Raw genomic sequence first — 13,672 nt, 5'->3', positions numbered from 1 at the left:
AATGCATTAATTCACAAACATTTAGACATACAGTGAATAAAAGTGTCATATTACATTTTGGGCTCCATTTTTAAGTGTTGCTACCTACCCTGTGCATGTATTCACTGCTGATGTATTCACTGTTGCAAATTGATTACAGTAGTACAAAATTGGTGTTTACCTGTATGCAATAATCTATGTCTCACAGGCTAATATCAATGGTTGTTACAGAAAAAGCAACAGTTGCAAATGCAAATGACCCTCAAAAGTAAAAAAAAAAAAAAAGCTAATACATGTGTATTAATAGAAGCTATACTACAATATTTTATTAACAAATGTGTCAGTGTATGTGACTTAAAATAAAGCAATATTAAAGAAGAGGATACCTGATTCCGCCTGTTTTCAAGCTGTGATGTCTCATAAAGCTGTGCATTGTGTAGAACAATACCAGAGAAAGCCAAGTAGGAGGCAAAGTCCTGTCGGTGCATAAAGACATGATTTAAACACACACACACACATACTGGTTTAGTGTGTCATCTACAAAAACTGCAATGGTTCCAAAGACCTAACCTTCCAAAAAAGTGTTGGAGCATTGCGTCAGTAACCAAAAGCACCCTTTACTTCAGACACACCTATAAAGAAAGCTGCAATATTGTTTTCTTCACCTTCTCATCTTGTTCTGTGAAGGTGCTGTTCTCTCCGCACCTCTTATTGATTGCTTGTGCCACACCAACGACCTTTCGAAGAAAGCAGACATACTGTTTAATTCACAACTGCAAAAACAGCTTAAACGTCCCCCCACAGAAAAAAAATATATATAGGCTTTTTTTCATGTTCCTCACCTCCTCTCTGTGGTTTTTTATGGGCATACACAGGATGCTCTGAGTCTTGTACCCTGTGATCTGGTCCACCTCTGCATTGAATCGGGGATCCTGCAGAAATAAAATAACACATTTACAACCACAACTTCTGTATGCGCAATATTAAAAGTTTTTTATTTTTGCTGTACAATTCAGTTTCTTATCACTTAAAGCAAAAAGGGTTAATATTTTTACTATATTTATCTTTATGTAAAAAAACAAGCTGTATCAGTGGTGGCAGATTCTTAAAATACTTAAAATATAGTACAGAGATTTCTACTCAAAATCTGATGCACTCCATTTAATAAAACAGGACTAATTACACTCTGTGATAAAACTGTACATTTGTTTGTTATTCTTTATGCATAGACAATATCCAAGTTTTTTTTTATATGTTCTATATAAAAACATTTGTAACCCTATAACCAGACAATAAACCAATTAAGCATGCAAATAGAGTGGCCAAGGTTCTTTATAAACCTACGTAATTTACTAAAGGACCACTAAAGGGCATTTAAAGAAATGATTAGTTATGTAATTACGATTATGAAGTCATTAAATAATTCCTAATTTTTTAATTGCATGTTCATCACATTTCCGTAAAACAACTTTAGTATGTGTTTACTGTTTGTACTATTCGATGTTAAGAATGGACCAAATAGTCAATAGTAAATAAGCATGACTGTATGACTGTATGTAAGTAACTTGTGGAGTAACAACATGACGTTACATTTTTGATAAATCAGTGATCCAGATTTTTCCCCACGAGTTCGATCTTTTGAAAATTACATTCATCTCCTTTTTTATGTCATTTTCTCCTCAATTTACGAGGAGATAATTACCAATTACCCACTCATTAGAACTCCCCCTATCACTAGTGATGCACCAACACTAGGAGGGTGAAGAATACCACATGCCTCCTCCGATACATGTAAAGTCAGCCACCGAGTCTTTTCCAACTGCTGCTGATGCAGCATTACTGAGTAGTATCACAGTGCGCTCGGAGGAAAGCGCAGTGACTCTGTTCTGATACATCAGCTCACAGATGCCTCGTGCTAAGCAACATCTCCCTTTGAAGTGATGTGGGGAAAGAGCCCCATCTACCCACCCAGAGAGAGCAAGGCTAATTTTGCTCTCTTAGAGCTCTGGCAGCTGATGGCAAGCTACATGAACAGGATTCGAACCGGCGATCTCCTGATCAAAGTGGCAGCACTTAGCCCACTGGACCACTCAAAGCCCCAGTGTATAATTTATTTTTTACTTTACATTTCCAAGCAAGTGCACTTGAAAGAAGTCAAGAAGTTATGCTTAGGTAAAAAAAAAAAATAGAGATTAGTTTTACTCAACGGACATATGTTAATTTTCCCAGCATCATCGTGTGAAGTCAATACCACATTGGCCAATCGAATGAGACTTTTAGGAAAATGCAAGAAGTTAATATCAAGGGTGGCAGGGGTCTGAGCAAGCAGTGTTTTGAAGTAAGATTTACTTTGGTTATTTTTTTTATTTTTTCCCAGCGTTTTTTTTTTTTTTTTTCGGCCTGTGGACTTCGCTGCATGTATGAACTCTTTGACTTAAAGGTGGACTAAAGTCTACTCCGGCTTCAGTGGGCCCTTGGCAGCTGTGCTCGGGATCCATTGGGTCTTAGTGATAGCATGGGGTTTGAATCAATGTGTGAGCTCAACAGCTTCTTACTGGCGTTAAGTACGGTTTGCTGAGCTGCTGGTGTTTAGATAGCTGCTTTCTCTCTCTCTCTCTCTCTCCATCCCTCTCATGCCATCTCCTGTACTGTGGATCTGGGACTAAATATATATATAATTTAGACTTGAGTGATGTCTGTTCGATAGTCCAGGAATGTGCACTAGTTATCAGATGTTGGCATCAGGTATGTATGAGTATGAGTCCATTAGCATGGTATTGGACTTGATACAGATACCATTATCTCTACTCGTGTATAATTGTAGTTTGTTAGCACTTCTATTTACCGTATTTTACAGACTATAAGGTGCACCGTATTATAAGGCGCACTATTAATATACATCTAGGCACATATTAATATACATAAGGCACATTTTAAGCGAAGTAAGGAACAAAGGTGTCATCATATTTCCCTTCTAATGGGCAAACTGTGGGAAGCGCCTAAGTAAACAAATCTGTAATTCTTAAAAAAAAAAAAATCTTTCAAAATTAAACAAGCGCTGGATGTTAATCTACCAAGATTTCTGTCCTGAAATTTTATTGGGGTAAGTAAAGCGCTTCCATTTATTTACAGTGAGCTTAGATTTCCAACATTTTTAACAGCTAGCAGTTAGCAGCAGCACTAGCCACTGTCAGCAGCCGCTGTTAGCAGCAGTATTAGCCTTGATCAGCAACATTTAGCACTAGTAACTAACACCCAACAGTGATACACTGAGGAACCCTGAGTGCTCTGGTAAACCAGGGCGCTATCAGCTAGCGGTTCGTCACATGTAGCTTGTTTTAATACGGAAAACACACTGTGGGAAAGTGGGACATATTTCTATTATCGGTTAAATGTGCCATAAAACAGCAGCAAACGATTATCAAACCAGCAGTGGAAGCGTGTGGTCTAAAATCTTTGTGGTCTGTAGCTTAACTTGTTTTGAAAATATCTGAATGTTTAACTGTAACCATAATAAAATATTATATTACTCCTCTACTGCTTACAAATCCTGCAGCATAAATTGAAAGTTTACAATTCACACAATTGACAGAATTCCTCAGCTTGTTTGCACCATGCTTTTGTTATCGCTGGCAACAACTGGAACCTTGAAAAGTTCTAATACTTGAGGAGACATTCCCTGTATTCAATGTATTAAATCCAAAACAGCTCCACTGCCATTTATTACAGGTTTTAGGAAGCTTTATTTTCAAGGCTTATGTTTATATAAAAAGCAGATTATCTTCATGCATTCTGATATTGGCATCGACAGTAAAAACACAATGAAAGGTGCACTGAATAACCACAATATCTTAGGTATGTCCTGTAATGCTTTGGGATCTGTGTAGCTTTCCTGTCAATCTGCAGCATTACTTTCCATCTGCAAAGCAAAAATGATCTGTGCTTCCACGCAAGGCTGTCTGAGGGAAAACAACCCCCTTATTAACATTAGTAATGAGTCCAATATGCACTCTCTTTCTCTCTCTCTCTCTCTTTCTCTTCTCTATCATCTCCCCCTAGACTTGTTGGGGGAACCACAATTTATCTAAATTAAGAACCGCTAAAAATACCCGCTTCCATCATTCAAACTGTTGGCTAGCAACTGGACTGCACACACAACTACCTATACATAAAGTAAACAAGACAGATAATGCCTTTATTATTACTCGAGCATGACATGTCATCTGTTTCACTTTTAGTATATTAGATTTCAAATCCTAAAATAACCCCAAAATATGCTCCTGACCCTGGAAGCACTGGATATGATCCCTTCAACTGCAACTACAAACCCTCTGAGTCAGCTGTCTGTTGCAATTCTTAGAGAAATTCATAAAACCAACCAATTTGAGCAACTTATGGAACGCTTCTGAAATGGAAATCTCCTGCTGAACCAGAGACACTTTACAGGGTTCAAAGGTTAACGCAGAACAGGTGGCAATATAACCTGATAGGAAACAAAGTCGGTCAACAGATAGCAGCAATAGCTGCAAGGGAAAGCATTCACTCTCACTGACATATAATACATCAAAATAAAAGACAGCTATGACCTGTTTTCAGCACCGCAAAGCCGATGCACTCACACACTGTTTACTCATGAGCTTTTCCAAGCACTCTCGCTAATGCTCTAAGCATAACACCAGGGATATACATAAGAGCCATCATCTCAATCTGAATGTTCAAACATTTTAATACCATGCCTCTCCACACACCCACCAAGGTGGCCTAATGAATGCATGAATGAATGAATAAACGAATTGCTTTGTTTTCATTGAACTCTTCTCTACTCTTCTATAGTATGTTAAAAAAGGTTGAATTATATTATTGTGATGCATGCTAAAAAGTACTTTTAAAACATGCATTGTGCTGCAGGCTCTGTAAGTGAGCGAGCATAAGCGCAAGTGACACAACGCGGGTGAGCGAGAAACAGCGTGAGAGCAAGTGAGACAGCACAAGTGAGAGTGCGAGAGAGCAAGTGAGAGACAGCGCGAGTGAGCAAGTGAGAGACAGCGCGAGTGAGCAAGTAAGAGATAGAGCGAGTGAAAGCCCGAGTGAATGAGCAAGAGAAAGTGTGAGAGACAGCAGGAGTGAGCGAGAGACAGCACACGTGAGCAAGCGAGAGACAGCAGGAGTGAGCTAGAGACAGCACGAGTGAATGAGCAAGAGCATGCATCAGCATAAGACAACGCAAGTGAGCGAGTGAGACAGTGTTAGTGAGTGAGCTAGGGTGAACGAGAGACAGCGCAGGTGAGTGAGAGACAGCGCGAGTGAGCAAGAGAGACACAGCGTGAGTGAACGAGCACAAGTGCAATGCGAGCGAGCGAGAGACAGCTCGAGCAAGCAAGAGACAGAGCGAGCGAGAGACAATGTGAGTGAGCGAGAAACAGCGCGAGTGAGTGAGCGAGAGACAGCATAAGTGAAGGAGAGACAGTGCGAGCAAGCGAAAGATAGTCCAAAGCAGGGAGCGAGACAGCGTAATTGACTGAGAGACAGCGCGAGTGAGCGAGCGAGAGACAGCACAAGTGAGCAAGAGACAGCGCAAGTGTGCGAGATAGACAGTGCGAGAGACAGAGCGAGCGAGTGAGAGACAGCACAAGTGAGTAAGAGACAGCATGAGTAAGTGAGCGAGAGACAGCACAAGTGAGAATGAGACAGCGCGAGTGAGAGTGCGAGAGACAGTGTGAGTGAGCAAGAGAGACAGCACAAAGCGAGAGACAGCTCGAGGTATTGAATTCTGATACCCAGCTCTAGTCAGACTGATGGTTTAACATCTACTGTATGACTGACTTAAAAATGTGTGCAGTGTTCACTTAGTCTGTAAACAAAGTTATCTTTGCATATGAACATTTTTCAGTTTAGCGATAAACCAGGTTGGTATTGAAGCCACGTAAATACAGGATTTGCACGGCTTATGCAAATATCTGCCCCAAGTAATACAGTATAACAGGGAAATGTTTTGACACTGTATGAAGGTCTCAAAAAAGTGTCATACATAAAACTTATAAATAAAATAAAAACACTGTCATGTTAATGGGTTCTTAGAACAAAATGACTGTCAATATCGAGGTCAGAAAAAATTACTAAGGTCATCGCCAAACATAAATCAATAATGTAATTATAGTGACAGGCCTATTGAAACACAGGAAAGACTGGACCTAATCTTAGGCAGTCTAAACAGACCATAACTACTGACTAGATACTTACATTCTGTACATACTCTAAACGCCACTTGGAAACACCACTCATGTAGCTGTTCACCATGTAAACATTCAGTCGGATGTTTAAATGGTGATGTTTGGTGATGTTTAGTCTGATAAAGAATGCTGCTGAACATGAAAAAGAAGCCAAGAAACTCTATCTGCTACATCAAAGTCAAACTCTCATGTTGCAGCTTCTCCAGAAAAAGGTGAGGATTTGTTGACCCTGCCACTCAGCTGATTTGAAAAAACTTCTCCATGACAGATAAGACCCTGTTTAGCAAACAGAACTAAACCCTTGCTGGTCATTTAACGGTTCCCTTTGTTTGTCTCGAGACCAAAATGTTATCAAACTGTACATTACCAGACCCAAACATTTACAGTCTTACAGCCTTATGTATGAATTTTACCAGTCAGGTTGTAAGGAGCAGTAAAACCGCTTCACAGAAGTACAGCGTTAAACAGGAGTTTCAGTTAAGTTCTTCAGCACCGACACTAGCACTGACACATTAGCATTAGCTGCTAACCACAGCGCTAGTTCTTTCATCGTGGGACAAACCCCTAGCTGACAGCACTCTGTGTTACTGGAACATTGCGGTTTCCTCAGTGTAGCGCTGTTGGGCGGCTATATACTATATATACTAGTAATTCACTGCACTAGTGAATCCTAAATGAATTATTGTTTTATTAACCTTATATCAGTGCCATGACAATAAAAATTACTGTATCATTTAAGAACAGTTGAGGAACAATATTTCGTCTAACAAAAATTGTGACATGTCTGGTCAACATACCAGCTCATACCATTGATAATGTAATTAACATGACAGGTCTGTGTAAAGCTGTGTAAATTTCCTTACAGCACGTTTTACAATTATTTTAACTCATTTTAAGTCCCTAAGTGTTCCCTATACTAAACATACTGAGTGTATCACAAGACAGTAGTGCTGGGCTTTATAGCAGTTCATTCGGAATACCACGGGGTGAACTTGAACCGGTATGCGTTTCTCTCATACCGCCATACCACTAGAGGTGCTGCGGAGCGCCATGCAGAACAGCACCGTCAAAGAAGCAGACACAGCCGTGTGGAGTCAAATGCTCTGTGCTGCTAGGAATAAAATCAGAACACCTCCTGCTGCTGTTTCTACTGTAGGAGTGCTTTTATCCCAGTAAAATAGAGCAGTAACTACAGACCTTTTAAATATACTAATACTGTAGCTTAAGAAATGATTTGAATGTATGTTTTGACTGGAGAAAGAAGGGAATTGTGGTTGATTTAAATACTGTAATGCCTATAATGACTTCAGGAATAACATATAGTAAGTTTATATTAAACTTGTGCAAAAGAGCTTTGCGAAATATCTTTTTGAATCCTTAAACATTAAGTATTTTATGTTCATTTATAGTGTTTATAGAACTATTAAAAATATTTTAAATATTTTGTAAAGGAAGTTGTGTTAACATTGTTGGCGTATCTCTTTTTAAGGTCTATTGTTTATATTTTTCTGCTGTTTTTTTTCTGATAATAAAGTCTGATTTCCTCATATATTGTTTAACGTATATACCACTGCAATTAATTCAGAACGCGGTAGCACGACTCGTCTTCAATCTTCCGAAGTTCAGTCATGTGACTCCTTTGCTGCGTTCCCTCCACTGGCTCCCTGTTGCCGCCCGCATCAGATTCAAAACCCTAATTCTGGCATACAAGGCAAAAAACGGACCAGCTCCTTCATACTTGATGGCAACGCTCAAAGCAGGATCTGTAGCAAGAGCTCTTAGAGCTTCCAGTACAGCTCGGCTCGAACGTCCATCCCTCAAAACACACAGAAAACAAACATCCAGACTCTTCTCTGTGCTGGCACCAAGGTGGTGGAACAAACTTCCACTGGTTGTCAGAACAGCCAGCACTCGCAGTCTTCAAACGTCGACTGAAGACACATTGTTCCAAAACTACTCCAAAAAAAAAAAAAAGGTTTCTAGGGTTCTAAACATGATCAAGCTTTGTGTATCTCTTGATCCTAGTCTACAAACTAGCTTTGGATATTTGAAGACAAACATCGAAGCACTGTTGTAAGTCGCTCTGGATAAGGGCGTCTGCTAAATATCATACATGTAAATGTAAATGTATATATTGTTTAATATGTTTGTGGGACAAAGTAAACCCAATAGTAATTAAAGCCTTAATTTAAAGCCATAGTGTTTTATATTATATGTACTCCTAACAGAACAGTAACTCACAAACCTATATTAAAGCCCAGTCATGCAAAAAAAATCCTTAATAAGCAGTAATACTGTCAGAATAGTGCTGGACGATATGGCCAAAATTTATATCACGATATATTCCTTATTCCGATATCGATATAAATACTTTGTAGGCCTCAGAAAAACTGCTAAGAATCCCTGCAATGGAAACCTGTACACTACTGTCTGAAATTTTAAATTTAAGTCTTTAAAGCCTCCTCTCACAAAAAAAACTGTATAATACTTTATAAATAAAAAATTATCAGAATAAATCAATACTCACTTTAATTAGCATGTAGCAAAATAAAAACATGACATCCCTGTCAAACATAAACCTATAACCTATATACAAATTACCAATATAAATAACTTTACATTACAACAGAGGCAGAGCTTCTTATTCTTTTGTAAACATATTTAACAGATCAAAACAAAAGTGCTTCAACCAGAATAGGGAAGGGAACATGATATCCCTGTCAAATAAACAAACCTATATCAACTATAAATAACTTATATACAACATAAACTACAAAAGTGTTTTAGCCAGAATAAGGAAGATATTGTGTGTAGTGAATCTGCTTGAGGTGGAGGAACGGATGTATTACTGTTGCTGGTCGGCTCCACTCTCCAGAACAATTTGGAGCAAGCTGAAGTCTGAAGTTTATCAAACCTTTGATCGCCGAACCACTGAATTAGACCTGCCTCCCCCAACTATCCGCTCATTCTTCATCTAAAATGTCCTGCGATGAAAACGAGCGGGTTAGAGTCGGTTTCGTTTCATCGCGGGAGGTTTTAGGTGCGGAGCGGAGCGGAGATCCGCTCGGTTAGAGACGGTTTCGTTTCATCGCGGGCGGGTTTTAGGTGCGGAGCGGAGATCCGCTCGGTTAGGGTCGGTTTCGCTTCATCGCGGGCGGGTTTTAGGTGCGGTGCGGAGCTGAGATCCACTCGGTTAGGGTCGGTTTCGCTTCATCGCGGGCGGGTTTTAGGTGCGGAGCGGAGATCCGCTCGGTTAGGGTCGGTTTCGCTTCATCGCAGGCGGGTTTTAGGTGCGGTGCGGAGCTGAGATCCACTCGGTTAGGGTCGGTTTCGCTTCATCGCGGGCGGGTTTTAGGTGCGGTGCGGAGCGGAGATCCGCTCGGTTAGGGTCGGTTTCGCTTCATCGCAGGCGGGTTTTAGGTGCGGTGCGGAGCTGAGATCCACTCGGTTAGGGTCGGTTTCGCTTCATCGCGGGCGGGTTTTAGGTGCGGTGCGGAGCTGAGATCCACTCGGTTAGGGTCGGTTTCGCTTCATCGCGGGCGGGTTTTAGGTGCGGAGCGGAGCTGAGATCCACTCGGTTAGGGTCGGTTTCATTTAATCGCGGGTTGGTTTCAGGTGCGGAGCGGAGCGGAGATCCGATCGGTTAGAGTCGGTTTCGCTTCATCGCTGGAGATTTTAGGTGCGGAGCGGAGAGGAGGCGACCCAGGTCTAGTCTAGCCTAGCCTAGCCTAGCCTAGCCTATCTGGCTACGTGCCTGTATGATTGCGTCATCACGCACTGACGTAGCCCGGCTATGTTCAGGGCTGCAGTGAATTGACGCCGCTAAAAAACGCCTGCCTGTAAATAATACATATCGATATATCACAAAAATGATATCACCGTTATTGAAACATTTCTTATCGCGATAAATACCAATATCGAAATATTGTCCAGGCCTATGTCAGAATCTTAAAAATATCGTGATATGCATTTTTGGCCATACCGCACAGCACTACAGGACAGTGTGTGTGACAATGTGTTTGTTCATCTCATCTTATTTACAGAACCTGCTGTGTTAGAGCTGGAGATAAAACTAGATCCTTTTAAAAGTGTATTTATTTATTTCTGGTTCCATCCATTTAACCATTAAAATTGTTACAATTAAATGTTTAATTAAAATGTTAATTAAATGTTTTACACTACATATTAATGGTTCTACAATTTACAGAACAAAATGTTAAAATACAAGTTATGCAATTATTGTTGTGTCATTTACATTTAGGATGTAACTTTTAAATATTTACAGTCAAGTTCCCACTATTAAAAAAATAATGTGAAACAGCTGCTCACCAAATTCTGATTCAGTCTGATTCAATTTTGAATTTGCTAATAACATTCAGAAAATATATATATATAAACAGCACTAAAAGCTTACCTCGTACGCGTTCTTGATGTTGAGGGGTTGGCCTGTAGCCGCCACATGGCCGACTATACCTTTGTTCCACTCCAGGCGGATGCCGCTGTTTGAGGCCTCCTCGAGAGTGGAGCCCTCGGCGACGTCAAAGAGTCGGCTGACCAGGAACTTTTTGTTGGAGCTGTCCTCACACACCAGAAATAAGGAGTAGCGGTCTGCTGCGATGAGCTCGTGAGTGTGTAAAAAGATCCTGTGACAGAGGGCTGTCAGGTCCAAGTGGCTCGAGACGTCCCGAACGAGCTCCAGCAGACGGGCGCAGCGGTCCCCCCCTCTACCTCCACCCTCGTCCGGACCCTCTCCTGAGCTGAGCTTCTGGGAGGTCGGAGGTGGCATCTGCACCCTCTCTGTGTCGCTGAGGAAGGTGAGGGAGCCCTCCGCGTCTTTCACCACGATGGGCCGCAAAGGCCGGTCGAACTCCGAGGCAGAGATTTTGCGGGTGGGGGTGGACGGAGCCGGACTGGGTGAAGGAGCTTCAGTGGGGCCTGAGGTGGGGAGGGAGTTGAGGGGTTCTGGAAGGGCTTTGGACCCCTCTCTGGAGGGCTGGATGGAGTGGACTCGCTCAGCAAACCAGGCGTTGACCATTTCCCTAAAAAAGACAAACAAGCAGTAAGAAAGTGTTAGGAGTCCAGAAAGCTATTAGAGGGATTAATCAGCACAGCAGCTGTTTACAGTTTTTAGAGGTTGCACTGACTTCACTAATGCATGATTCGCTAAGAACTTTTCTACAAGTGTGTCATCACGTAGGTCACAGCTCCTGAAAAAATTTGAACGCACTGACTTAATTTGTCATTGACTTGATAAAGCATTTATTTAGGTATGTACATCTTTGGCTTTTAAGATGGCTTTCAGTATCAGTTAATGCGGCACGATATTTGAAAAAAATTACATTGCGATTTCTTGTCATTCAGTGATATTCAGCTCTGGGAAAATTTTTTTTAAAAACATTTAAAAATTATGAGTTGCTTTGATTTTTCCAAATTGAAAACCTCTGGAATATGATCAATATGAATATGATTTTTGCACCAGGAGTGGCATTAAGTTATCCTAAAGCAGTGTGTAAGACTGGTGGAGGGGAACAAGCCAAGATGCATGAAAACTGTGATTAAAAACACCAATCCACCAAATATTGATTTCTGAACTTTTTTAAAACTTTATGAATATAAACTATTTCTTTGCGTCATTTAGGGTCTGAAAGCTCTGCATCTTTTTCGTTATTTCAGCCATTTCTCATTTTTTTGCAAATAAATGCTTTAAATTACAATTTTTTATTTGGAATTTAGGAAATGCTGGAAATGTTGTGCGAAGTTTATAGAATAAAACAACAATGTTCATTTTACTCAAACATATAAAAATAAATAGCAAGATCAAAGTAACAAAGTAAATTCAGAATAAATGGTCTCTTTTTCCAGAGCTTTATATTGTGATGAGGTGGACTATATGGACCTAAACTTTTACTACAGTAAAGAAATTATTGGTGACATGACAACACATTGAATGAAAAAAAAAACATTTTAAAAATACTGTATTCTAACAACATAAATATCATATTTACTTCATATATACAGGATTAAAGTAAAAATCAATAAAACTGGACAGTTAGAATCTGTGAGTAGTAGATGAGAACATTGTGATTTTTTTTCTTTTGCAACAAACAGAAAAACGGTGGCCCACATGGTCCTCAAATAATATTACAATATTTCTGGGTATTTTTGAGATTCAAAAGTTTGGGCAATAATATTGCATACAATACTATATGACACACCCCTATATTAAACAAAATATAAAAAAAATACAGGATTTTTACCAAATTCCACCAGCCACCGATGATCCAATGATATGTTAATTTTAATTAATAATGCAACATGTGCATTAATGCTCAGAGTAAATTAAATGGTATTGAGTATATATAATTGATAATATAGGAGATATTGTCAGGTAAAATGAGAACAGTGTGAAAAACTCTTTTTTTTTTCGTTTCAGTTCAGTATCTTATCCTGTAGTAGTACAAACCAGAAACGATTGATAAGTATGAAAAATGCAAATATGCTTCTTACAAAAAATGCTTCTAAATGTGTTTCTTACGTTTAGCTTTGACTTTTATTTGACTTTTTTTTAACTACAGACAATATGAACCCGATATGTTGTATCTGGGCATATCATTCATTTTATTTGTTAATATACATCCATGCATTCTGCATTTTAGGACATCTCTGGAAAAGAAGTTGTCTTTAATGCAGCATATCTTGCTCTAAGATTTCAATATACATTTCTGCATTAATGCTGCCAAAACATAAGAGTAATGACACACCCCCATATCCCCCATACCTTGCCCGACCCTGGTATTTGGATTTGGTGCCAATAACAAGATTCATTGCTGTATTGTGTATTATTGTTTTGTTTTTTTTAAGTCACTGTACAGTGCAACAATCCTATAATGTATAAACAACAATTATCATGAAAAACATTGCAGTTAAAGAAAATATGCGGTAATATCCCATTTATATATGAATCACACGATGCACTGTAACTGTGAATGACAGTATCAGCAGTGTAAATAAAGAGCACTTCTGTGCAGAAAATGCTGCAGTCAGTCAGTAACTGAACCTGAACATAAACACTGTAATAAACATTTATAGCAAAACAATTCACATAACTAACAAAGTCACTAGTAAAGTATGTATAACATGCAGAGATCACCCAGTAAAAGAACTGTATTACAACACTTCCCATATAATCAAGCAGCCAAAGTCCAAAGTTCACGTCCCTTTGCTTTCATATAAAATTGAATGAAACCTTGAGTTCAGCAGCTCGACTGGAAAACCTCAGAGGCCGTAAAACTCACTGCCGTGAAACTCGCTGGCAGATTACGTTTAATTCTGTCTAAATAAAACTGAACCGGCTTTCCCTAGGACAAATGACTGTATTGATAGAGTCTATGACAACAACAACGGTAAAGAGAGAGAGAGAGAGAAAGAGAATCCAATCTTCAGGGGAAATCTCCATGGACTTG

General features: G+C 39.6%; 1 protein-coding gene across 4 annotated transcripts in view; it reads right to left on the bottom strand.

Annotated features, from left to right (window-relative positions):
• The window catches only part of pde5ab (phosphodiesterase 5A, cGMP-specific, b), a 93,818-nt gene that overhangs the window by 43,446 nt on the left and 36,700 nt on the right, over nucleotides 1-13,672 (bottom strand). For all 4 annotated transcript variants that reach the window (XM_049482727.1, XM_049482728.1, XM_049482725.1 and 1 more), the window contains exons 2-5: nucleotides 10,624-11,248; nucleotides 822-911; nucleotides 645-716; nucleotides 366-455 (exon numbers count right to left, since the gene is read on the bottom strand). In XM_049482727.1, the coding sequence (XP_049338684.1) occupies nucleotides 366-455; nucleotides 645-716; nucleotides 822-911; nucleotides 10,624-11,248 (877 nt within the window). The remainder of the gene's footprint in view (nucleotides 1-365; nucleotides 456-644; nucleotides 717-821; nucleotides 912-10,623; nucleotides 11,249-13,672) is intronic.

Source organism: Astyanax mexicanus, chromosome 8, assembly GCF_023375975.1.
Source record: "Astyanax mexicanus isolate ESR-SI-001 chromosome 8, AstMex3_surface, whole genome shotgun sequence".
Classification (NCBI taxonomy): domain Eukaryota; kingdom Metazoa; phylum Chordata; class Actinopteri; order Characiformes; family Acestrorhamphidae; genus Astyanax; species Astyanax mexicanus.
The sequence above is the reverse complement of the archived record's forward strand: the minus strand, read 5'-3'. Positions and strand labels throughout refer to the sequence as shown.